Source organism: Bacillus rossius, chromosome 2 (genome assembly GCF_032445375.1).
Source record: "Bacillus rossius redtenbacheri isolate Brsri chromosome 2, Brsri_v3, whole genome shotgun sequence".
Classification (NCBI taxonomy): Eukaryota; Metazoa; Arthropoda; class Insecta; order Phasmatodea; family Bacillidae; genus Bacillus; species Bacillus rossius.
The window spans coordinates 122,933,703-122,957,928 of NC_086331.1; the positions used below are offsets into that span (position 1 = coordinate 122,933,703).

The 24,226-nt window shown below is 34.5% G+C and overlaps 1 protein-coding gene across 5 annotated transcripts in view; it reads right to left on the minus strand.

Annotated features, from left to right (window-relative positions):
• The window catches only part of LOC134529735 (microtubule-associated serine/threonine-protein kinase 3), a 115,055-nt gene that overhangs the window by 59,758 nt on the left and 31,071 nt on the right, over positions 1–24,226 (minus strand). For 2 of the 5 annotated variants that reach the window (XM_063364120.1, XM_063364119.1), the window contains exons 5-12: positions 21,383–21,485; positions 21,224–21,287; positions 17,507–17,585; positions 14,675–14,838; positions 11,985–12,060; positions 10,965–11,195; positions 3,677–3,908; positions 571–668 (exon numbers count right to left, since the gene is read on the minus strand). In XM_063364120.1, the coding sequence (XP_063220190.1) occupies positions 571–668; positions 3,677–3,908; positions 10,965–11,195; positions 11,985–12,060; positions 14,675–14,838; positions 17,507–17,585; positions 21,224–21,287; positions 21,383–21,485 (1,047 nt within the window). Of the gene's footprint in view, positions 1–570; positions 669–3,676; positions 3,909–10,964; positions 11,196–11,984; positions 12,061–14,674; positions 14,845–17,506; positions 17,586–21,223; positions 21,288–21,382; positions 21,486–24,226 lie in introns of all 5 variants that reach the window. The other 3 variants (XM_063364116.1, XM_063364117.1, XM_063364118.1) reach the window with 2 other exon arrangements.

Genomic DNA, 24,226 nt, shown 5'->3' on the forward strand with positions numbered 1-24,226 from the left:
AAAAGTATATAGCATAGTGCTCTCTTTATATCACTTTGGCCAAGTACCTATTTATTCTCTGTCCTTTTCATGTCAGAAACGTTTGACGATAATGTTTCATGAAAACGCATTAAAATTCGGCATTGAAATTTCTCTCATAGCAACCAAAGAAGTTTCACTTTAAAAATTATTTTTTCCTTTGTCTTTTTGTTAGGTGAAGGATAAAAAGGACCATAAAGAGAGGAGGGAGAATATAAGTGTCCGTAGGACTGCTGCATTATTCCCTTCCTCAGCAATAAAGTATAATAAAGCAGACAACAAAGGAAGAGGGTCAACACCAGTGCTGTATTTCCTTTGTGCCGATAAGCAGAGACACAGAACATAAAGACTTCACTTCTATCTGTGGAACTCTACTGAAGACCAATATTTGGTGCAACCATTATTCAAGGGCGTCCCTTACGGCAAAAATGTTAGATATGTATGCCAAAAACTATAGGTGCGACCCTTCTACAGGTAAATATGGTACTTAACCATTGTTAATACTGTACTTAAATTAAATAAATACCATGTAAACTAATATTGAAAACATACCTTCAGTTCCATAAGTTGTCTTGGATTGGCTGTTTGAGACAGAGAAAGTTTTCCTTTTTCTGATGTATTTTCCATCTCACTTAGGTCTTCTTGAAATTCTGAAATTTTAAAGTAAAAAAATATTTTCAAAATTCTGCAAGTGATACTTACAGGGTGCATTCCTTAAGTAATGCCACCAAAATCAAAAAAAGACATTTATTGAAAATATTCGTTCAATTAGAAAATAATCTTCGAAATAACACTCTCCTGCATTGATACACTTCTGGAAGTAGTGTTTCCAGGCAGGAAGACATAATGGAAGGCCTTCTCCAGAATGTCTTTTAGAGCCGATGTAACATGAGCCTGTGTCCCAATGTTTCCCTTTCAGGGCTCCTTTTAAGCGAGAAAACAAAAAAAAAATGGAGGAGACAAGTCAGAACTGTAGGGAGGCTGGGGCACCAGTGGAGTGTGGGTCCTGGTCAAGAAATCGTTGACAATGAAGGTGCTGTGGCTTGGCGCGTTGTCCTGATTAAGTTTCCGCGCATTCTTGATGTAGCTTAGGCAGTGCGCGACCCTCTTTTCAGTGTTTTTAGCACTTCCAGGCAGAAAGCTGCATTCATAGTGGTAGAGTAGGTAAGAATTCATGGTAGACAATGGCTCTGATGTCAAAGAAGACCATGAGTATGGTTTTGATCCTGGACTTGCTCATACGTGCATTCTTCGGGCAGGGCGACGCTGGAGTGTGACACTCTGAACTCTGCCTTTTTTTCGCTAGTTCATTGCTCAAAAATCAATGACTCATCACTGGTGATAACTGAGTTTTAAAAATTAAGATCATTTTCACGCGTTTCCTAGAATTTTAGCCACCGGAACACTAACATGTTCTTTTGATCATCGGTCAACACTTTTGGAACCAATTTGGCACACTCCTTTTTCATGTTCAAATTTTCGGTTACAATGTAATAAGTGATTGTTTTCGTCATGTTTAGAGTTTGTACTATCAATTGAAGGCTTAACTGTCTATCAGAATTTAAAGAATCAAGCACACGCGTCACAATTTCCTCAATTTGGGATGTTGATAAACGTCCACTGCAGGGTTCGTCTGCAATCTCCTCTCGGCCCTCCTTGAACGACTTGTGCCATTGGAAAACTTGTGATTTGGACAAGCAATCGCTCCCAAAGGCCTAATAAATTAATGGAAACATTTCAGTTGCGGACTTCCCAAGTTTAACTCAAAATTTTATGGCGTAACATTGCTCCAAAAAAGATCCATCGCGCTGTGTTACATTAACTCAAAACAGGGTTCACTGGAACCCACGTCCTGACACTCCAGCAACTCAGAGGCGACTGAGACCAGGTGTGTTTTGAAGCTAACACTCCCCTATATGTTGCATGTTGGTTTAATTCACCTTAAAATCCAAATCAAATATATTATACTCGGCATCAAAGTGTTACACCCAATTGTTAAAAGCAATGTAGTGTTACCATACAGTTGGATTTTAAAACCATTTGGGCACCAACTAAGCATTAGTATTCAAATCCAGACATGCATGAGTCTCCAAACATACCTGATGCAGCATTCTCACCCCACAGATTACCACTTAGCATTCAAAGATATATGAAGAGTCTGCTAGCATTTCAAGTATATATTTTATATATTACCACCAAACTTGGATGAACGCTTTCTAAATTCTAATAATTAAATAGCTAAAAGAAATTATAAATTTATTATGAACTTTATTACTAATATTATACTTGGGCTGCTTACGTGTGCTATATTATAAACACATTAACTACATTTGTGGTGGATACGTTTTCCCAAATACTCACAAAAAGTATTAAAATAAAGCCAAATATTGTAGTATGGCAAAATAACAGATAATAAAACATGAGATACATTGTGCAGCACATTCTAGTAGCATCGCCAATCCTAAGGCATTAGCAACTTTGTGACAAGGTTATTTTAGGTATTTTGAAAGTACGTTTTTTCCAAGTTTGTCCAGTTGTAGTTATTTAATATGGCTGGAAAGGTTTGTGCAATGCTTGGTTGCAAGAATTACGATGTTGTTAATGATTCAAAGTCGTTTTTAGTTTTCTGAAGGATGAAACTCAGTAAGTAACCCACTCCTTTACAACCATGCTTACTTTTGTATGGTCTTCTAAAATGTTCACCCATTGATAGTTATACTATATGATTAGTTACCGAATAATCCTTAATACTTATCAAGGTGTAAACAGTGGATGTTGAAATGAAAGCAAAGTGACTTGGATACTGTGCTCAAAAAGAATATACCTATTTTATCATTTTTAATTAACCAAGAAGCACCATTTTCCTTGACTTCAAAGGCTTCCACATCTACTGAGTATTCCAGAATCAGAGGGAATAAAGTACTCAATTTTAAAAGCAATCATAAATAGGTATAACTGATAGCTATAGTTTACTTATTCACTTACCACAAACGACTAACCATTTGATGACATATATGACCAGTCTAATTTGCAAACCTTCATAAATCCCTGAATGCAAATTTTACAGGCAAGAGAAAAAAAACTTGAAACTCCTCTATCCTACTACTAGTTGTAACTTAATGCTACCTCTTAACTTCTTAGTTTTATTTTCCAATGAGAATATTAATAACAAAAACAATAATAATAAGGTAGGATAAACATACACTTTTTATTGATTAATGTAAAATAATACTTACACAAACCTTTTATATTTGTTAAGAGATTTGCTGAAATGAGAATTGTGTTACATAAAAAAATTTCTTCGTTATAACACTTGGAGAGGGCATGCAGAAAATAGTTGCACGCAAATTAATGTAAAAATTGACAATAATGAAGTTATGCAGTTTTGTCTTTAATATAATGCTAATGGTACATTAACATAATAAACACCAGGTACATAAAATTATTTTCAAAATTTTCTGCAATTACTCATGCTCGATTTTCAAGGACTCAACTCAATTCCAACCCTCCCCCCCCCCCCCCCCCAACCCACCAAATTTGCACTCTCGCTAATCTCTAGTTATAGACATGTTACATAACTTGTAATTCATTAATATGCCATAATTTAATGATAGGTTGCTCCTGCTTGTTTGGTTTAATCACCTAAAAATCAACATACCTGTAATGGGATCAGTGTTAAGCCCCAATTTACTGATAATATATTGAGGAATATCAGCTTTGATCCCATGTGAAGTTTTTGCTTGCCCTTCAGCTTGTTCAAGACGGTGATAAAATTCTTCTGGATCAAACTCCAAGCATTCGAGTAATCGAGCAGGTCTTGAAAGTATCAGAAGTAATTTTTTAACAGAACTGGTCAGTTTAGATGCTGCAACTGGAGACTTTTCTTTAGTCTGAAAACAATAAATTAATACATTAAAATAAACATTATACACTTTTGGTGAGTTTCTAGTCTCAAGTTATACAAAATTAGTTTAAAAATAAAAATAATACCACAATGATCAAAATGTATAATTAGATTATAACAGGTTTAGTCATTTTTATTTTAAGCATCAATGACAAAGAAATTTATTAATAAATAAAAATACATGGGTATGTTTATGAATACTAATTAATTAAAGCAGAATTAAAAGAAAAACATTTTTAACATATAAAATGTAATTACTTCTGTACTCACTACAGGTTGTAAAAAATTGTTACACCCAGAAATACTGAAGGTAGAACTATAAAATTTACTGTGCCAATTTATATGAAACAAAATTATTCATTGGACTTTCATTGCCATGTAAGAATGTGATGTGAAAACCTACAGTAGATGATGAAATTGTGTCGAAGAGTAACATACATTAAACTTCATAGTATTCTTCAGGTTGTTTCAAAGGACATGTAAAACACATTAAGTGGTGAGAGATGCGACTAGCCTCAGATCAATCACGTTCCACACATGATTAATTGTGGACAACCTATAAACATGCAGGCCAAGTAAGAAGTGGTACCTGCTTTTCACAAAATACATCTCAATCTCAGTGTGATAGGGATGGGCTTAGCACCAGGACAGCAATGAAGAAAAAGTACCCCTTTGGCTGTGAAACATCCATTAATTGTTTTGCTGGTTGGAGAGAGATCCTTCAGTTTGTAACAGACAGGATCATAATTGGTATTAAACGGCATAACATAAGTGACTGGGCCAATATGGGTAGGCAAAATGCTATCTTCCAGATGTCATTCACTACATCATCACCAAAAACACTACAGATCACCATGATCAAACAAGTTCAAACAGCACTTGTCAGAAAGATGACCTGTCGCCAATTTGGATTACAACAAAGAGCAAACAGAAGTCATGACAATGACCATAAGCAGACATTCAACTTTGCAGATGACTGCTAATGATACTGCTCTGGTATACATACTACCAATAGAGAAAAAGTTGCAGGTTTGTAGAACAGCTGTGTGACTCATGATGGCCACGCAATACAGCTATACATTTCTCTTGCAGTGGTGTGATTTCAGGGTCAATATTGTCATGTGTGTAAAATTTCCAGTCGTCGAATTTCAATTTTAGGGCATCCACTGTTGAGACTCTGGGGCTCCTCAGTTTGTTCGCCGGGTGGGTGGCAACCCAGTGACGAGGGCATGGCGGCATGCACAGGAAACTGTTGTGCAGGTTCCTGAACTCTTGTCTAAAGCAGCAGGTTGCTTCTGTTGTGGCACTGCACAGCTGCTATGTGGCATATGACCTACTTTGTTGACCTGTTTTATTGTTAACGGTGAACCGGTCAAAATAAGATTTATGTTGGCTTTTATTTAGTTAGTTACAGTGATGTTACTATTTTATGTTATGACTTTATGAGGACTGCTCACAAGTTTTTCTTTTTTTTTTTATATGAAATGTGTTCATCCTATCCAGAACACCTCCAGTATCAAATTTGCAACTATTTTGGTACAATTTTTAAAATAAATGTTTCTCAATTTTTATTTTGGAGGCTAAAAATTATGAAAACGAGATAATTTAATTGTAAAAAAAAAAATCATTCCATATATAAATAATAAAATTCAAATGCACTTCATGCCACAAAAAATACATAAACAAAATTCTACATAAATGTTATGAACTTCCAAATCAAAACCAGAATTACAAACAAGTTGATCATCAGCAGAATATCTCTTGACGAAAGTTAATGTTTTTTGAGTGAGAATATATGTTGCTGTTTTTAAAACAGTTTTTTTGAACTATCAAGTGCAGGTCTAATTAAACTAGGGTTTCTTTTAACCGATTAGAAATACTAGGAGTGTTTTACCATTAAAAATTGAAGGTTTTTGGTACTAAAGTTATCAAGATTCAAAGCCATGTGTGAATTACTACACGCGTGCCTCATTCCGTACATATGACAGTTGGACAAAAGGATTGAATGCTTCATACATTTTTTAACACCAACAATCCTGTTATGCTCAAAATTCATCTGTTGTTCACAATGCAACCCATGTTGAAAATACGGTCTAGGGTGTAACATTGCAAGACCCCTGCCCTCCTAGCTAAATATTTTTCTTTTAAACTATTTTCATGATTGTAAACATTTCTTAAAAGGTCTCGCTAAGAATATTTTACAGTTTTTATGTATTTTAGGGTTGATATTTGCACTTGCTGTGTGTTTTAAGAGTGTACTTTGTATTTTAACAGACATTTTAAATCATTACTATTTTTTATGTAATTGTTCACAAATAAGTCGTTGTACTGGATTTTTGCCTGTTTTGGCCTACTTTTTCAGGTTTTTTCTAAATAAGTTTAATTTTGTCAAGTAATTTGTATTAGGATTGCGGTTACCTAATGTTGTAGAACAATGGACTTGGTGTGGGATGTATTAGAAAGAGGCAGGCATACGAGACCTATGAGTGCGAGTGAGATAGAAACGGTGATTCCCCACCAAGAGAGAGACAGAACGATATCTCGTCACTGTGTGGGAACTGGAGGAGAACTACTCTCCCACGGTGTTGGAGAGAGAAGGAGAAAGTGAATCCCCTGTTTCTATGTATGAAAATGGTTTTCAGTGTATATGTTCTGTGTTCTGATTGGCTTGTAATTGTTAGTGTGAATGAAGAGTGTATGTGATTGGTCGGTGAGGTCATGTGACTGCCTTTCCTGCATGGAGGAACCAGTGCCATGATTTCACCAGTCGTCTGTCAATCACTGCACCAGGAGGGCGCATTCGGTGGCTTCTCACAAAATATGAAGTAATTGAGAAGGATAAATTTAACGTCGGTAGCTCAAGTCATTCCGAAGATAGTAATTATTACATTTGTTGTTTTTGGAACTTTTTGGACATTTTTAATTAGAAATTGCTGCTACCGATGTCGGCGTTTGGCTCATGGCGAAATTCCTTTTCACTGGGTGCGGCCACGTTTGAGGCCGCACTGATTTCGTGTACTTACAGTAAGATGTTATTGAAGGACTTAGCCTACGTTATTTTTCGTTAATTCTCATCGCCCGAGCTGCGAGCAATTCTCGACAGGCGGATGTACGAGTTGAATGAGTGAGAAAAATATTGAAAGTGATTGGATTCATCTGTGCATTCTATTTGTAAAAATAAAACAAAAACTAAAATTGGAGCTTAACATCTTTTTATTTTTTATTTTTTGTATGTAACGAACCGTTATAAGGGTGACACAAGAAAATATTTTTCACCAATCAGCTTCCACTATCTAAAATCTCTCCAATGCAAACCTACTCTCACACACATGTAGACAGTCCATACAATGGTACTGAGCAACCACATGAACTGAAATACAGTAAAACCTTTTTGTTGCGACCCCATTTATTGAGACCACCTCTCTATTACAACCCGATTTCGAGGAACCGTGAAAAAATTGCCGAAAATCCGAAGAAAATCAGACAGAAAATAAGTTTCTTGTGGTGAGTAGAGTGTTACTGCATTTCTCTTGCCCAGTGCTGTACTGCCCTAGGCAGTGCATATCTAATAATAGATACCACTTCCTGTCGGCCGCTGTCAGCGCTTGACAACCCCCATTTCACGTCCCTTTGCCGGCAGGGTGCAGATAAATGTTTTTGTGGCAACGTGTTTACGTTTAGCTTTTTGCGAGTGTCTAGTGTGGTACGCAGTTAAGGCAAAGCTACCTGCTGGATTTCTCTTGATTTTGATTACTATCGGTTGACAATGTTTGCTTAGTTTTTGAAGTCCGATTTGGTATATTTTCTGGCTTGAATTTGTAAACTATTGTTGATGACTTATGCAGGTTTTTCTTTTTTTTCTCTTCCGATTTTGTGTATTACGACTTAATAAATAAAATAACATTAAATATTAATTACTATTAATACAATGCAGGAAAACCCCCCGGCCGCAGCGTGTGAACATGGCAGTCGGCCGCTCGCTCGCCCTTGCTCACCCTCTCCCCGTACCGTGCGCTGCTTGTACTTGTTAACAATCACGTTATCTGTTTCATTTTGACGAGAGTAAAAATATATTAAAACTGTCAGCAAATTGATAAAAGCTTTATGTGTCCGCAAAACAGTGCACAACACCGGCCCGCCAGTTGTTTACATTCAAAACGTGGCTAAAGAACTTGCATGCATCAGGCTGAAAACATCCGGCAATACGTGTAGGTTATAAGGAATCTTGTTATGAATTGAGATGTTATGTTTTTCGAGTAGATATACACAGCGACCGACTGGATGCACGCCCGCTTCGACTTGTTTTAACTGCCGCAGCGATGTTTATTTTGACAGCTCAAGCAATTATCTTTTCCCGTGGGTTGATAGAAAAAGGTCGCTTCACCCAGCATAAAAAAAAAGGCTACGCTACTTATTCCCCACTCAGGAAACACACTGGCTGCCGTCTGTCTCCCCCGCATTTATCTTTCTTCTAACATTCCACGTCTCGCCTCTCGCGCGAGCAATAACGAAGCGACCACGTATTGAACCGTTTTATGCTTTGTTTGGTGACAGCAGCTTGATTTTATTCGATATATTCCTTTTCATAGGACCCTTGCTATTAAAATACATTTATATTTAAGTTTTAAAGCTTGTAAATTCCTTGCCAGACATGACTGAATTCGAACTTGGTGTGAAAAGTGACATATTTTGACATACTTTTTTTTTGGGCGTGTTTGGTGAGGAGGGAGGGGTCCAAAAATATTTACAACGATCTTAACCCTCCCCCACTGCTTTAGTACCCCATTCATAATAGCCAAATTTTATGGGAGAAGGGAGGGTGAAATGAGAATTTTCTCACTGAAGGTTTTTCAAAGGGGAGCGAAGTTGGGGTGTTATAAGGGAGGACACCAGATGGTTTGTGTGTCTGGGAGGGATGAGCTAGCCTTGAAGAATGTTAACGAGGGGAGGGAGGGGTGAGCTTATGCGTCATGAAGCCGCTGCTGCCAGCCAGCCGGGCGAGCTTAGTGTGCGCCCACTCGCGTTGCAGAACCTACTGCTGCCATATTTTTAAAGGAAATGTCCCATTATTTTTTTGTTATTCTTACATGAACATTATTGGAAGTATTAAGCCGACAGAAAAATATGCTGTGTGTTAAAATTAACAGATTTTAATTATCTTTAATTTTTTTTTTTAATTTCTTTCTGATTTTCACATTTTGGTCAAAATGTGCAATTTTTTGATGGTTCCCGAGAATGTATTCGTAAAATAACTGCTTCGTTAAATCCAGGGTTCATGACATTGGGGATCTAGTGTATTTAACTACGGCAAGCAGAAAACGTACATGTAAACTAAACAGTAAAAATAAACCGTCTTTTGACATATTTTCTTTAGAGGTGGCCTGTAGGGCGACGGACTTGTCATGAAAAGCCGTCTAGCATTGTGAGTGACAGCATCCTGCCATTGTACGGCTGGTTTCTTAGCGAGTAGCGGTTTGGGAAGTGCGGGGGGTGGTTGAAATCAACTGAAAATTTCGGAAAACATCTATTACGACCCCCCCTCTATTACGACCCTATTCCTAGGAACCAACCGGAGGAGTCGTTTCAGAGAGGTTTGACTGTGTTGAGGATGAACTTAGTAAGGCATTAAGATTTGACTTGCAAGTGTTATTACCGTGTTTTCTCGCATAATCGTCGCGGATTTTATTCTAAAATCAAGTTTGAAAAGTAGGGGTGCGACCATTGTGCGGAAAAATTTTTTTTTTGGTAGGTAAAGTTATTCATAAAAACAAATCCTGTTCATGGAAAGTACGTTTATTTAAAAAAAGGCGGAGTATACAAGAGCACGCCAAACAATCTATATTAATAATTCCTTAAACAAAAACCTTTCTTCAACTTTAAATAGAAAAACCAAAACTCTAACGCGAACGCGTGAACTAACGTGTCGTAGTGTACACACTTGCCACGAAAGAATGCGGGCTATCAAATGTAGTTAACTCGGCACCTGACAGAGAGCGCGCGCGTTGGATCCAATCGGCAAGATATCGATATTCGACTACGTGCGCGCGCTCTGTACGGGAAGCAACATAACCATACATGATTGATGCGCTGGCTACATTTTTATAAGCGGTACGCCACGGTAACATAATCAGATAAAGGAAGTACCGTTTAAAAACGTCTTTAAAAGAACATTTACACGTCAGACAACTTTGTATTTCCGTTAATTAAATAAATAAGTGGTAATGACCGAAATTAAATTTTATAATATACCTACACCGCGGCGACGCAGATGATCAAATAAAGGAAATAACTTTTAAAATCGTCTTTGTAAGAAAATTTACCCGCCAAACAACGTTGTATTTTTACGTTAATTTATTAAGTAAGTGGTAATGAACGAATAAATATTAGATTTCTACTTTAAATACATCGTTTTATGTGGAAAAGATACCTACACAAAGCGTTCGGCATCTACTAGCGGGCCCAAAAACATCATGCGACTTTTACGCGAGAAGTTTTTTTATCCCAATTTTGACAGCCTAAAATATGGTTGCGACGATTACGCGCGTGCGACGATTCTGTGATAAAACACGGTATTTATACAAACAACAGAGTATAACTTCATCTGTTGCCTTAAAAACTACTCAAAAAAAATTTTAATTACTGTATTTATGCCAAAATTAGTACTCATATACTAAAAGAGTTTGTCACTTGTAATAAATCCAATGATTGAAAAATTCCTCAAACCATACAAACAATAGAAATCAATTAATAACAAATTATAACAGAGTAAATGAAAGTGCAATGTTATATAAACAGGTATTCAACTGAATAATATATATTTTTTAACTTATTATTTTTAATAATTTGTTTTTATTCAGAAATTTTACTTAAAACATAAGACCTAAGGGATTTTAAAATGTTTTCTGTTGTATCAATTAGTGTCTTCTAAAACTTTTATAAAACTATGTACTTAAAAACTAATTCCAAAATATTCACAGCAACTTTAAGCTATTGACTATGATTTTATTTATATAAATTTTTTTCCTAAAATTAAAATACGTACCTCCATTACTAGCTTTTCTAGATTCTCTGATAGTTCATAGAAATATCGACTAGTAATTAGTTTCTCTTGTGATTTACAAAGGCAGTCTCGTGCCATTTCAAGAATTTGATGATGAACAAATCGTACAATTGGCAAGGAATCTTTCTGCAAATCATTCCAACAATCCTTTGACTCAATCATTTTGTTGTCATTTATGAAAGTTTTAAGGCGCTCTTCCATTTCTTGAGTAGCCTGTCAAAAGAAAATAATATTAGGAACATTTTTTAACATAATAACTGAAATAACACATTACTAATTTTTGTATTTTGAAAATAGTTTTTACAGTCACACCTAAGGAAAATATCTCATAAATGGGAATAACTAAATTCACATAGTATGAATTCTCAAAGTGTGATAGTTTAATGGAACACATTATATGCAGTGAATTTTTTAAGTAGCCTTCTTTCCCAGGAAATTGAAACATTATTATGCACCACATAATTTCTTAATAATGGTTATCTCCAAAACACTTAAATCCTAATATAGATGATTCCTAGAATACTGAATTCATCCTAGCTATAGATATATAATTTTATTAATTGTCTTCTTTGATACAAAAATGCAAAATTTTAAGCCACAGGCTTAAAACCAACTTGATGTTATTCCACTTGTCTGCTAAGACGCTATTTTAAAATGAGTCATGGGAATGTGAAGGGATATCATTCGCAGTACAGAAATTGTAAAAAGTAAAAAGAAATTTTCTGCGAATTTTATATTTAAAAAAATTTGGTAATTTTTTTTTCTTGGGTTGTCGGTTTCTTGGGTAGTGGGTTATATTTTGAAAACCACAACTTCCGCAAATTCTGAACTGAAACATCAATAAAGTCACTTTATGGTAACCAAAACATTTTTCTAACTGATTTTTTATCTATGGCTGGCCATTTCCAATAACTTGGGATTCCAAACAATTAAAATTCCTAAACCTAGAGTTTTACATTTATTCAACTATAAGTAAAAATACAAACACAAAGATTTACTTACCTTTGGAAACCTCTCCTTATAGAGCGTATTCATGGTGACAATTTCATCATCCATAATAGGTGAGCGACTAGGACTACTGCAACAATCAATACATAAAAACATTTTGCATGCCTCTTTTGTGAAATGAACAATCAATCAATACACATAAACATTTTGAAATAACTTATCCGGGGCAAGGTGGTGCAAAGGTGAGATAGTTGACTGACATTCTGTAAAAACTGGGTTTTGTATTTTGATTTAGAAACAAACATAAATTCTACATTTCGATAGTGTAACTGAGTGTGCTGATATGAACTTAGTCATGTATTGCAATATTTTTGAAAATCTTTCTCAATTTTTATATCCCCTTTTTTGGTGCTGGACAAAAAATATGGTTCAGATACAGTCATTAAAAATTTACACCACAATTCATACTTGCAAAGAGAATGACATTTTTTAAAAAGTGCCATTGCCAAATGTAGACATACTTAAGCTCATAACCCCCCACCCTTGCCAAACGAGCATGACAACTCAGTGATCATGGCCATCAAAGGCTCTCGAATGAACAAACAGTCAATGCAAATCAGTGGAAACATAATAATAAATATTGAATGCTCTAAAGGTTTCATTAAGAGTCAAGATCCGACCAAATCTCTTTGTTGCATAAGTAAAATTTTAACAGGCGCATCATGCATAAAATGCCTAGTAATCAAGTTCATGTGGAACCAGCAAGTTTGGTAGCACCCGAGGGGTTATTTTCTTCTGCTGTTCTCATCAGTGAGAAAAAAAATCAACCATTCTTTATTCTACACAGGAATCAAAACATTCTAAGCTACAGAGTCTATTTAAGGTAAATAATATATATAGCTAAAGCAAACTTTACCTCTGTGCTAATAACTACTGGTAGGCAATCCCAATGAAATAAGAATGTAACTACCGTATTTACTCGCATATAAGTCGCCATCGCAGATTGGTCGCACCCATAATTTGAGGTCTTGAATTTGGTATTTAAGATTCCCCCCATATAGGTCGCACCGGTAATTCATTGCCGCGCCGTGCGCAGAGAAAGGTCATTGTACTCGATCAGCTGCTGTTACGGCGCGCCTGCTGGCTGTCTTTGTTCACTGAGCTGCGCATGCGCAGTATAACTCACTCAACGCTCCGCCCAGACTCGTGACCTTGCATCAGCAGACAGCCAATAGATGCGAGCTTAGCGGAAAAAAATATAAGCTCCACCTCCCGTGTACCAGTTTTGTCCAGTTTATTGGTATACGCACCAGTTTTCTCGCTGCCGTGACACGTTCAAGTTTACGTCCATCTTGATGTCTTGATACCAATAATTAATTAATTATGATCCCCAGAAATAAATTGTTAGTTTAAAAAATGTGTGTCAACTGTACAATACTTCCGAAATTATAAAATACGTATAAAACAGTTACCAAGACTCCGCTCATTTTATCTTGTGAAGTTTGTCTCGTACCAGTATTTCGGCTAAGTTGTGACATAAATACAGTATCAGAAATTAACAATCAGCCATGTTCATACATTCGTGAGTTTACGTTTTTCCCTCGTGCATTTTAGATTGTATCCTGCTATAATTACTCGGACTTTTACACGCCTAGGCTTAAATTATTACATGTTTAGAAATAAAAGCAACTTTTCATGTTATAAAATATGTATATTTTGCGATTTAAAATGTTCATTGCCGACTATAAACGTTACTTTTTCACGATGTTTTTAGGCCTACTAGCTAATCTTATTTACTCTTAAAGTAAGTACCCACGGTATTTTATGGTTGTTTATGGTTGTTACGTGACCTAAATAGCAAGATGGATTCGATTTTTGAGTCGTAATTTGCGTGAAAGTATTGTATTGGACTAAATGGGAACCAAACGGGACCTGAAGAATATAGTGCAAATAACGGGAAAACGTAAATAACGGTAGCGTAAATAAGGGGTTTTGCTGTATGTGTTCATTGTAAATAAATTTGCCTATACCTATATAAACTTCTTTTTCGCATTTTAAAGCAAAATATTAACAAAAAAAATTCCTCAAAAATTTTTCTTCACATATAGGTCGCACTTCATTTTTTTCCCATCAAAACTGGTAAAATTGCCGCGACCTATATGCAAGTAAATACGGTATTTTTTTAACAGTATCATTAATTTTTCCATTTTCAATAAATTAAGTTCATATAGAAATAAATTTATGATTCTACAAAAAATTCTAAAGTGCTTTCTGTTTGATGATCGGTGAACCAAACTGTTGCATTCAGTAATCAATTTATTTGGCATTGGTACTCCCTTTACTATAATATACACCACAGAGATACTAATAATCTTTACCAAATTAACATCTTTTTTAGACTATTTAAATTGGACTGTAGTTAAAAATTCTATATAGTTTATAGTTTTCAAACTTTTGCAGGTTTTTAAATTTGAACAGTCAGCAATACTATTTTCAGTATTGCTGATCACCACTGACATAAACTAAGCATTAAAATGTTTCTAAACAAATAAAAATTTACTAACTTTACAAAAACTAAATTATTACTTAATTTGTTATATTTTCCCGAAATTAAGTAACTATAAACCGTTACATAAAAAAAATAGCATACTGAAGAAACTGATATTCTTAAAAATATTTAATATTAAATACTATGAATAAAAACATTCATTGGTCAAAATAAATAATTGATTCATTAGCAATACCTTAAACTGCGAGATCGTGGACGATGGAACGGGGACTTCCTGCCTTCTTCATCCCACCCAGCACTGCTTTCATTGGAAGAGAAATGAGATGTCAACATTTGCAGCTCTTCACAGGTGGGGATATTCGGCAGCTGATGTAGTTTTTCTTGGCTTGAACATCGTGACTGCAACTCATTCAAATATCATAAACATTATTTATACATAGCCGTAGTATCTATGGTCAAAAGCTATAGCTTGAATAAGAATATAAATTTGTGTACCAAAAACAAGGAACAAGCCACACTTAGTAACCACACAGTACAATAAAACTTTCTATTGTGAATGATTGATTAGTACACATGTACAGTCCACAACTAAATAACTCCATGGGTACCAGATGTTTAAGAGAGTCTGCTATTTGTTTTACTTGGGCTTTACGTCTTGCTAACAATAAAGTCATTAGAGATGAACACATCACAAGTTATGAATACTGGGGAAGGAATCGGCCATGGAATATTGTAAGGAACCATCCCAGCATTCACCTACGGTGATTTCGGGAAACCATGGAAGACTGAATTAAGGATTGCCAGACCGGGATTAAATCCTAGGTTCTCTGGAATGCGAGTGCAGTGTCTTACCACAGTGCCACCTCACTCCATGAGTCTGTAAAATATTTTAAAAATAACCAAAATAATACAAATAAAGGATAATTTAGACCTAATACTGATGATGGAGAAAATTACTCACACTACAGCATGTCTATGAAATATAATACTGAATACTTTTAAATTACCCTTTTCCCAAATAATAGCTGATGCATTTTGATTAAAAATATTAAATTTTACTTCAAACAATAATGTTTAAACCCCAAAATTTTATATAAAAAATTCAAAATTATGTAAAATGTGGATTTGGAAAGTAACTTCACACAAACAGTAATTGTACAAAATTTGTAAATACAAAATTATTGTAACATACAGAACATTCTGCATGAAATACTTCAGATACAAAATCATAAAATTTACATCATATTAGCATTCAGTTTTAGCTGAATTTTCAAGATTTATAACACAAAACTTACTATTTTAAAAATGCTGCTGGAATATCATGTCATCTGCTTCACTGAGGTTGGAATATTTTGTGTGAAAATATTCTACTTTGAATTTTAAAAAGTGTGCAGGTAGTACATGGGTAAAGATAGTACCAATTAAACATTAACCATACAAAACTCAAAGTAATTTTAATTATTTTAAATTTAAAAAAATTAATTTTATGATTCTATTCATTCTCTTTCTATTTAGGGCCCAGGACTAAATGCACATTGTTTGTGGTTTACTATTCTTCTTCACACCTAAAATTTAATTTTGAATTTTCACAGCTAGAAAAATTACATGAGTCAAAAAATTTAAAAAGCTTAAACCAGCTATTTTCTGGCACTAGCTGCTTCATCCTATCTAAAATACTGTGCACATGGATGTGCATTTAAATATACAATGTAATTTGCAAGTTATAGACAAGATGGAAACACAAGGACATTTATGCAACTTTACATGTTCCTTAAAAGCAACCACGCCTGTCTTATTCTAAGCTAAAATAATATTTTACTTCTTTTTAAAACCTATAGTTCGGATAAAAAAACTGGAAGTCAGTATTGAAAAGTAGTTTTAAATCATTATTTGACTCTAAAAGCAATGTCTAAATAAAGTTTACTGAAGTAAAATCAGTTAAATTGACATTGAAAATCATGCAGCACAATCCACACCCTTATACCAGTGGTGTACATAAGGAGGGGGTAGTGGGTTTATGATGGGAAGATATATAACATCAAACCCCCCCCCCCCCCCCCCGAGAAATCATAAAAAATCTATCGTTTCCACCAACAAATGGAAAGAATTCAAAAGCAAACAGCAGGCAAAGTAGTTCTATCTGCCCCCAACCCCCTTCCATTTGTGAAATGAAATTATTCTGTGTATGCTCCTGTCTTATACATTAAGGTTTATACTTCTACAAAATTTAAATTACGAAATTCCTTGACTTTTTTATAGGTTTTCCAGACCTCAAGTTGACTGGCAGATCTGGGCAGATGGTCAAACGTCACTGAGTTTACGCTTTTTTTGATGACCAAAGGATGCTAATGTGCTGCAGGCATGTCAAAATTAATGAGTAGCAGAAATTATGTCATATTAGAAAGCTAACATATATTTTATACAATTCCTGTGGATTTACCCTAATTTACTGACCATAGACTATTGAAACATTTTGAAACATTTTTAATATTTTTTATCAAACACTCTTAGTTTATGGTTGAAAAGCTACAATTTTTAACAGTGAGTCACATTCTGTTTCACTTTTCTTTTCACACTAAGATTTTGCAGAAATATTTTGTGATTTACCTGACTTTTCCTAATTTTTAGTTCTCTATACTATACTCCTACTGTGGTGGGTGCCACCATCTTTACCCTTTCATTGGTTCTGGCCATGTATTTTTCACTTGTTCAATAGGTTTCACCAGATCCAGTGATTTTTTTAGCAAGTGGGACCTGTCTGTTTTAAATAAAAAATACAGTTGTAGAATTTTTACATGATTTTCAAATTTAGTAAAACTTTATTTTGCTGATGGGTCGGATACCCACGCTTGCATCATTGCACAAGCCAAGAAGTACTCAACTGTGAATTTAGGTAAGTTGCATGTTATGTAATTTCAGTTCTACTTTTCCATGTGTCTACATGTGTTTGTATGTGTGAATATGTGTGTGCATGTTTGTGTGCGTAAACCATACCACCTATATTATTTCATTAACTGAATAAATTGTGAAATTCTTGACAATTTTTTATAAACACAAAGAAACTTACAGAAACACTGGAACTGCCTGGTGTAGTCCCGTACCCAGATGATGGAAGGGAAGCAACAGACCACCTTCTTCCATCACCCCTATAAGAAGAATTTTTTAATACCAATTTGTACATAATATCTTTCACAAAAACCTTTCATTTATGTATCTACAAATGTTTCAAATATTATCTGAGCATAAAAGTAGGTACAGGTCCATCACTGTTTCAGTCTGGTTCCTGGGATTAAGTTCCAGTTGTAAACAACTGGACAAAAAAATATTCAATTCCTGTTTTTAACATAATTTGTGACTTTTTGATAAGATGGTAAATGGACCAAGGCAGAGTTAGAACTGCAAGATGATTCCTGAATTTGTTCAGCATCATCACATGATGAGCCTGGTGAGGTTAAGTCAACCTGCGACTTCAAAATGTTTGCAAGCAACATTTTTAACAGTGACAATGTCCTTTTTTAGTTTGGCTGGTTTCCTAGAGAAATTTTATCTTTTTGTTAACAGCAACAACATTTCATTAAAATTTACTATTTTTTTTTGTTCATCTTGACATCCTGGCATGGGAATGTTTGCTTAGCTTTTGACATAGTTATCATCAATATCCATTACAAAATCTTATCACACAGAGGACATCTTTATGTAAACAATTCATGGCACTAATTCTTGAAATGTATTTGAATATATAACACCATGTAAAACAGAACATTTTGATGTATTATATACAGGAATGCCCTACTATAGTGTTACAACCAAATCATTAAAAAAAATACTGAAATACTAACCACTTGAAAACATACTTCAACTATTCCTCATGACAAGAACAGATTTCACAAACTTAACAAACAAAATGTTTACTTATTGAGTTATTGGGAATCCAGAACATAAAGAAACTTCTATGGAACCACTAACGTTAAGAAAATCTGATACCGACATTTGGGTGATTTCTTTTTTAAAATATATAACAGTTGTCTCCCAAGATTTCAATACTTTAATACTAAAAAAAATTAATAATTAAATTCGTAAATAGTCTCAAATCTAAAATGAAATCATGAAAACTCAATTTAAATCATAAGGATATTGACCAGCACTTGCAACTACATGCTAATAACATCTTAATTCTTCCTTTTCCTATTAATGTCCAGATTTGTCACAGAAAAATAGGCAAAAAAAGAATCAAAAGTTAAGAACAATGGCGCAGGGCCTGGCTAGGCTACGGCACTGCTACCTGTATTTTCTGTCTGATTTTAATAACGTGTCACGTCAGAAGGAGAGTGAACACTGCAGATACAGCACTTCCGAGAGCTGCTTCATCTGCAGCAACCATGTATTGCTTAAGGATTTTAGGATTTGAGGCTATCACTTGTAGAAGTACGTTTTTTTTACTATGAAATGTTGAAATGTGTTTTGTGATATAACATCCTTATATAAACACACAAAATATGAACCATAGCTATCCAAAAAAAAGAGGTGAAAGTTGAGATTTCAAACAACAAAATCAGTCCGAGTTTATTAAACTGAACCAGGAAGAACAGAAGAACAGACAAACAGAACAGAACCTGCATTAAAATAATATCCTTAAATTAAGTTTGCAGTCTTAGAATAATTCTAGCAATGTACGAAACTAAGCTATTTATATTACAGTAGAGCATTGATTTAACGACTACCCATCAACCAAAACATTGGTTAACAGAAAGCGTTCCAAGCAGAAAATTCAGAATAGAAACGCAGAATAGAAATTTTAGTAAGGGAACTCCCAAGGACACAGGTCTTTCCTATCAGCAATGTTGGGCTGTGTGTATTTACCACATGAAAATTTTTAAAACTTATTACTAAACACCTAATTCAATAAGCATAATTATTACTTTTCTTTATGGCTACTATTGCTTAAATTTTTCTAGGTTATTTACAGGACAGTATTATACTGCATTACAAAAGTTGCATTCTCAGGTTGTGTAAGCATTACTTCTGGATTGCTGATATGCATATGCAACAATGATGAAAAAATTATTTTTAAGTGATACAGAGTGAAATAAAATTGAAGAATGTGCAGCAGATGAAGCGTGAGCTGCAAAAGTTAAAATTTGGATGGCAGTTAGTCTAAACTTAAGTACTTTACAATTTTAAACTGCCATGTATCAATAATTCATTTCAAGATGAAAAAAAAATTATTCATGAACACTTTCATACACCTCAGAAATAAAAGGAAGTACACAGAAGCATATTACAGTGAGACAAGTTATGCTTGGTTTTAGTAAATGAACTGTATACAATAGAAAAATTGGAATTACACCATTCAATGCAAATACATTTTGATGTTCTATGTAAAATCATTTAAGATGTCACTCTTATAAAATGCCATACACCCCTGACAAGGTGCCACAGTAGGATGTTGAAAGAGTGAGTGAGTGTGTTCTTAACTATAGTATTTATCAAAGAAGCCACTGTTGATACGATCTTCATTAATAATATGTCGGTAAATATGTAGTTGGGCGGTAATTGCGAAAAAAAATGTTAAAAATCCGAAAATACTTTTATTCTATGCTCTTTAACTTTCTCTTTTCAATAAAAGCGGCGGAGGTAAGAAATTCCAAATACTTTAGGATATATCAAATTTTTAAATTTCATCATATGTAGTTGAGCCGTATTTGCGAAAAAAAAAAATGTTAAAAATCCGAAAATACCTTTATTAGATGCTCTTCAACTTCCTCTTTTCATTAAAAGCGGCGAAGATAATAAATTCCAAATACTTTAGGAGATATCGAATATTTAAATTTCATCACAATTATAGCAGTGCGTTCATGTAGCTTTCACCATTGTTTCTTGTTTACGAGCATCTATTTTTTTTATTGGATAATGATGTCACGTGATTGTTCGTGATAGGCCAGAATTCAAATTAACCAATACGTGATTATTTACTTCATTTATTGTTTAAAACGGTGTTTAATTACCACCTCCAACTTAGGCGAGTTTTTAACGTTTCTAATTTTAAAGTCTTATTTTTTATTGTTGCACAAGTAATAAGTAACAAAAAAATTTTACGTGAGTTGTTTCTGTCCATCCTTTGTCCCGGTTTGTTAGGTCAGGTCAGTTACATTATAAATACTTTAAAACTAAAGAACCATTGAAATAATTTCATATTATTTCTAATGTATGCTTAGTTTCAAAGTATTTATAATGTAACTGACCTAAACTAATCGACCATTTTCATTAATTAGGCATTCACAAACACACGGCAAAATAAAAAAATGGCGACGGTCGAATGATAAACACAGGTCTTGTATGCAAAATAAGAACGGCGATATCTCCTAAAGTATTTGGAATTTCTTATCTCCGCCGCTTTTAATGAAAAGAGGAAGTTGAAGAGCATATAATAAAGGTATTTTCGGACTATTAATATTTTTTTTCGCAAATACCGCTCGACTACATATGATGAAATTTAAAAATTCGATATCTCCTAAAGTAATTGGAATTTCTTACCTCCGCCACTTTTAATGAAAAGAGGAAGTTGAAGAGCGTCTAATAAAGGTATTTTCGGATTTTTAACATTTTTTTTTCGCAAATACCGCTCAATTACATATTTACCAATATGTCTATATCAGAATGACGAACACTAAATTTTTTATTACTTTGATGTGAATTATTCTATTTTTCAGTAATACATATGTATTTTCTGGTCAAACAATCAAAATTTAACAAGTTGACAATGTATGCTTACGTAACAACTCACCTCTTAAATGGCATGAAAGAAAAGTGCTGACTAGGAGACACTCGTGGACTTTCAAGTGGGCTCCCTGAGAACAACAAATTTCCATTATTTCATATTTAATGATATGAAACATAATCCACAATCCAACACAGTATAAAATATTAAACTAAAAAATCTTACCAGATATTGGTGAATGACATCTTGGCAGTGTTGGAGATGTAGTTGAAATGAAACTTTTTCGATGTGCAACTCTGCTACTTCTACGAGACAAATTGAGTTCCTTCTGAAAATTTAAATTCTAAAGTTAAAACAATACAATGTAAACATTATCAAAATAATTCTTTTCCCATAACAACAACCAGTCTACTTCAATACAAAACACAAGCTACTTAAAAGTGCAAAGACAACTTATGAAAAGTAACAGTGGTAGCTGATAATTCATTCAAGTTCACGTCTTCTGTTATATCAATGACAAAAAGTTAAGCTTATTTTGTGGTGATGAAAATAAAATATTTATTTGTAAAAAAAGAGGGATTAAAAAAGTATATTAGGTGACAGCTGTAACACTGAGAAGTTTTGTGGATGTAGTGTATGAAATAGGGATACAAAGAAAAAAATAACTAATTTATGAGAAGACTGAACTGAATCAGTATGTTTAAAAGGATGTCTACAAATACCTATTGAACCTAATTCAAGAAAGTTTTCAGAATCATTTTAATAGAATTTTCTTGCAACCTTTTTGTATCACAGGGTCATGTTAATACATTTTATGCAAAATTAAATACAGTATGTCCATAAAAGAATGTCTCAGTTATAAATTTTAATAGTAGCAATTGTAAGCATTGTAGAGTTTTGGTTCAAGGTCACAATTAAAGAGTAATTCTCAAGCACGGGTACTGCTTTGTTGTTTTTTCGCTTGCAGCACTACCTACGAAAATTGGCAACTCCTGGGGGTAAAGCATCTTGTGTTCTGCAATTTGTTTGCTAAGAGTGAATCTGTAATTTTAGTTCAATGTGCATTTAGTTTAAAGTTTAAAAGTGGCAAAACACTTCCACCGATGGTATAGACAGTTTGAAATGACCAGATGTGTTTGTAAAGGGAAAAGCACGGGACAACCAAAAGTGTCTATACAGGATGTTGACTTTGTCAGAGCATCTTACCTGCGTAGTCCTAAGAAATCTGTTCAGAATGCAAGTATTGAATTTTAGTTGCCAAAGATGACGGTGTGGAGGATTTAAGAACACATTTACATATGCGTCCATACCAGACGCTCCAAAACCAGATGACTGTTGTGTACGTTGTAACTTTGCACTTCAAGTGTTGAGCGTGAAGATGACTTTCTTGATCGTGTGGTGTACCGCGATGAGTCAACATTTCATTTAAGTTAGTAGATAAATAGCCATAATGTTCGTATCTGGGAGTCAGAACATACTCGTGAACTTGTAGAGCATCAAAGAGACTCCCTAAAATTGAACATTTTCTGTGGTGTGTCCCGACGTCAAGTATACAGACCATTTTGTTTCGCTGAAGCTAACTTAACAGGGTGGCTTATTTGAATTATGTTGAAAGAATGGCTATTTCCCCAATTAGTAGTGTGAACCTGTAAACTTTATTTGGCAACAGAATAGAGCCCCTCCCTTTTGGAATCTTTTAGTATAAGAGTGGTTGAACGTGGTCAGTCTCTGACCATTCGATTGGTCATAATGGTCGAGATGACAGAGCTCATTTTCGCCTGACATAGCGCCATGCGATTTTTTTTCCTGTGGGACTTTCTAAACGATTGTGTCTACGTTCTGCCGCAACCTATTGATTTGCCAGAGTTGAAACACAGAACTCAAGAAGCTACTGCTTCCGTTACTCTGGACGTGCTAACCATGTTTGGGAAGAATTGGACTTTAGGTTCAATGTGTGCTGTATATCTGAAGGTACACATATTCAACATTTATAAGAAAAACTAGGTTAGTTTAAATCCAATATGATATATGATTTGTTGTCAATAGTCTAAATTAAAAAGTTATAATATACAATTGAAACTGCGACATTTTTTATGGATTCTACGTATAATAAAAAATAAACGCTACTATTCATAAGAACGAGCTGAATATTGTGGCCTTTCCGTCACATTACTTCCCCTTAATGGTGGAATTACGTTTTGAAGACATTCATAACTTTTCATTGATTTATTTAGTTACAGAATAGTTTAAGGTATTTTTGTATTTATTTTAATTATTTTAAGTTAAAATGATTTATTGCAGATTTTGTTTCCTGTTCACCAATTGGCTCTAGCCAAAGGCCACAGCTTCCAGAAGGTTTTAGCTGTCACTAGTAATTGAGTCAAGTGTAAGCTTTTAAAATATAAAATGTTAGCAATAATTTATATTAAGTTTTTTTAGTAACACTTTAGTTATAATATTTTCCTACATTTTTATATGGCCCTAAAATGTATGGACGGTTACCAGTAAAATATCTGAGACAGAACTTTGAGTTCAGTGATGGCCATTAGAGGACGTGGCATTGGCGGTGGTTGATCGCGGAAGCAGCGAGAGTAAGGACGCATGTCGCGCGCTGTCGCGCGCTGTTGCACGTGTGTTTCAGGCACTGGATTTGAAACATTGGTGCATAAAATGAAATACTTTTTACCTTAACATTACATCGATGCATGGTGTACTATGTGATAAATAATTCCATGAACTACCGAGTGAGAGAAGAGTGCTATGCCTAACAAGTGAAACTGTTGAGCGAATATCTGCATGCAATGCCTCGCGACGGGGAGCAGCCTTATGATGGAGCACGTAAGATGCAGCTATGTAGGGAAGGTGCTCTGGTAAGAGGCAGAATAAAGGACAAGTCAAGTGGCCATAAACTTATTTTTTTTTTAATGACTGTTTGGATCCCGGGGTCAGCTGTGCTGTGATAAAACAGATAAACTGGACAAGTTGCAATTTGTGTCAGGATTTTGTCTAAAAATTCAGACAAAACTTGTAGACATATTTTAAAGACATGGAAGACTTGGCATGAGAGTT